The sequence below is a fragment of the Portunus trituberculatus genome, chromosome 17 (genome assembly GCF_017591435.1).
Source record: "Portunus trituberculatus isolate SZX2019 chromosome 17, ASM1759143v1, whole genome shotgun sequence".
Taxonomy (NCBI): Eukaryota; Metazoa; Arthropoda; class Malacostraca; order Decapoda; family Portunidae; genus Portunus; species Portunus trituberculatus.
In genome coordinates this window covers 32,710,025-32,713,555 of record NC_059271.1, presented here as the reverse complement: position 1 = coordinate 32,713,555, position 3,531 = coordinate 32,710,025, and the positions used below count along the sequence as shown (strand labels likewise).

The following is a 3,531-nucleotide window of genomic DNA, read 5'->3' as shown; positions in this document are numbered from 1 at the left end:
GTGCTCTTTCATAATGCTCAGGTATTTTTCTCTTCCACACGCACCTAGGGTCTGCACACACACACACACACACACACACACACACACACACACACACACACACACACACACACACACACACACACACACACACACACACACAGACACAGACACACACACACACAGATCTACAAACAGGACACTTAACATTAGCGTCTAAGTGAAAATCAATAGATACGAGTAACTGGTAAATGTAGATATTCAGAGAGAGAGAGAGAGAGAGAGAGAGAGAGAGAGAGAGAGAGAGAGACCAAAGTAACAGACACACAAGAAAAGAGAAGATAGAGACAGGGACATAGAGACGTAACACAGCGAGCAAAACAAAAGGGCGGCTGGGAGAAGCTTTCCAAAACACTGACAATCTAGGGTCACTTTTTCACCTCCTCGAATTCCATTCCGCACTGCAACACACGCCAGATGTTTTACACTAAGGAAGCTGGTGGGTCGGGTTTGGTCGGCTGGCTTCAAGGGAGACGGTCCTCGGCGCCTCGGTAAGATCAGGTGGGCAGCGCTAGATGAAACTCCTGGGCACCGGCATAATGCAACATGTGGTGGTGCCGATAACGGGATTCAATAGCCTATATAGCGGTTCACGACGAGAGAGAGAGAGAGAGAGAGAGAGAGAGAGAGAGAGCATGTAGGTCCGTTAAGAGAGATCAATTGCTATTATTATTATTATTGCTATTATTATTATCTTATTATTATTATTATCATTGTTGTTGTTGTTGTAGTTGTGAGGGTATTACGATGCAGTAGGGCGAGTCCAGCTTTGCTCTCTGGCCTCGTCGCTGCTGACGTTGGATATTACGAGGCTCTTCTTCCTCCCCTCAGCCCTGCAGGCCAACAGGTGAGGGAATGCTTGTGAGGGTCCATGTGCCTGTATGTATGTGTGTGTGTGTGTGTGTGTGTGTGTGTGTGTGTGTGTGTGTGTGTGTGTGTGTGTGTGTGTGTGTATGTATCATCAGTACGTGTATGTATGTGCGTATGTAGAGAGTTACAGTGTGTTCGTATGTACATGATAAGTGTGTTGAATGCAGTGTATAGGCTTTGTGACGGGTAGCTCCTTGTTAGTGAAGTTTTACCCTGTTGCTATCATTAGTACCTTCGCTGTTGCTGTTTTTGTTATTGTAATAATGATAATACTGTTAACAATATTGATAACAGTAATAACGATAACTAATAATAACAATGATGATAAGAATAGTAATGATAATAATAATGATAACAATGATAATAACAGTAATAGTAATTGTTATCGTTATTATTATTATTATTATTATTATTATTATTATTATCATTATTATTATCATCATCATTATCATTTCTCTTATTATTGTTTGTATTACTATCATTGTTTGATACTTTCAATGATATCAATTGTCCTCATAAAAAAACATAATTTCTGTTACTGTCGTGGTCGTCGTTTTTGTTTTTACTGTTGTTGTTACTGTTACTATTGTCACAATCATCAGCATCATCACCAGCACCAGCACCAGCACCAGCACCAGCACCTCTTAAACCAACTCCGTCCCTCGTGTCATTACCAGCATTATAGCGTCTCTCCATGGATGGCGGGTGGTGGTGCTGTCGCCGCTGCTATTGCTGCTGCCTCTACTGCTGGCGGTGGTGGTGGTGGTGGTGCCGTGAAGGACTCTTAAGAGCGTTATGTGCGATATGAAGCTGTTGAGCAACGGGGAACTGTTACGGTGTCCCGCTTTTCCTCCTGGGGAACAGACACTTGTGACCTCACTAAGGACGCCCTCACCGACATGCTGGGGCAGGATGTTGTAGCAATGACACCACCGCCAATACCAGTACTGACACCACCATCACCACCACTAACACTTCCACGTGGTACTAGCGGGGAATGTTGCTGTAATGACCCATCACCCCCAATATCATCACCACCAATACCATCACCACCAACACCATCACCATCAACACTAGGACCATCAACACCACGACGACCAGTAACACCACCGATAATACCACTACCACCACCACTAACATCAACACCACCACCGTCATTATCAGCAACTCGTCAGCACCTCACCACCATCACCACCATTAGCAAAACACCGATGCCACCACTGCTGCCTCCACCAACTCCACTACCAAACTAACACCACCACCACCACAACACCTGCACCAACACCATCACCAGCAAGACCTACACTACCACCTCCATCACCATCACAACTGTCACCACTACTGCCATCACCACGAATAACAACAATAACAGTACCAACAACAACAACAACAACAACAATAGTAATACAAACAACAACAACAAGAGCAACAGCAGCTAAAAGAATTGACTTTCATAATAATTTAGAAACGGCTTATGGGATTTCACGGTTTGGAACAATTATCTTTTATGGCAAGTGTAAAAAATGTGGGAAAATAAAGAAAAGAGACGCACAAGCCATTAAGTAACTCTAGTATATGAAAAGGGATGGATGAATGCATAAAAAGTTAACGACCTTTGGTAATTCTAGGACAATAGTGTGTGTGTGTGTGTGTGTGTGTGTGTGTGTGTGTGTGTGTGTGTGTGTGTGTGTGAGGTAAAGCTGATGATATGTTGACCTTTTGCTTCCTTCCTTCCATCCACCTTTCAGTCTTCCACGACATTCAATTCCTACTAAGACTCACAACCTCTCTCCCTTCTTAGCTGGGTTCCCAACTCCTGCTTCAGTTAACGAATGAATGTTGCCCACAATTCATTAAAACCACGGAAAAAAAAGGGAAAAATAATCGTATAATTCCTGAGTTTTCCAATATTTCCTTTACGAGGGTTTTGGAAAATTGATTGAAAAGACGAGCCCCGAACTATGATACTCTTATAGTTCACGTTTGGCACAATAATGGCGACTGTACATTTCGGTGGTGGCACAGAGGTGTAGTTAGACCGGATATTAAGTCGCACCGAATTCACTTATTTTCGTGCTTAAGAGAGCTACCAACGTTCTCCCGAGTCGTTATGGGTCGTATACGGAGGTCCTCGAGCTCTGGTGGTCGTCGTAATGTTTATAGTAGCGTGATGTGGCGGGAGTGTGTGTGCGTGGCGCGTGTTGCGAGGGGTCGATGTGGTGCGGGGTTGAGGCTGCGTGACCTTGGTGTCTGCCCTTCGTCCGGCTCTACACGGGAAGAGGGGGAAGAAGACCAAGAGTAACAAAAAGTACCCGAAACTAGGAATACTGAAAGAGGAGGAAGAGGAGGAGGAAGGGAAGTAAGAGAGCATAGATTAATAGGAAGTACTGCCAATAAGAAATAAGAGAAGAGAAAAAGAGTTGAAAGGAAAAGCAGCAGAAGCTAGGAAGAAAAATACATAAGACAGAAAGAGATAAGAGTGAAACAAGACTCACACTAAAATAAAAGAAGGAGAAGGACCAGAAACTAAGAAGCACGACTATTTACGTGTTTTGGAAGAGCGTCACGTGCCTGGGGCGGGAGCTTCTTGTGACGTGTAGAGCTCCAACCCAACTCCAGAGG

General features: G+C 44.1%; 1 protein-coding gene across 1 annotated transcript in view; it reads right to left on the bottom strand.

Annotated features, from left to right (window-relative positions):
- Positions 1 to 1,356: 1,356 nt before the first annotated feature.
- Positions 1,357 to 3,531, bottom strand: part of LOC123505048 (nephrin-like) — a 204,211-nt gene continuing 202,036 nt past the window's right edge. The window contains exon 25 of the mRNA XM_045256074.1: positions 1,357 to 3,531. This exon is cut by the window's right edge and continues 708 nt beyond it. Coding sequence (XP_045112009.1) covers positions 3,473 to 3,531 — 59 coding nt within the window. The 3' untranslated portion in view covers positions 1,357 to 3,472.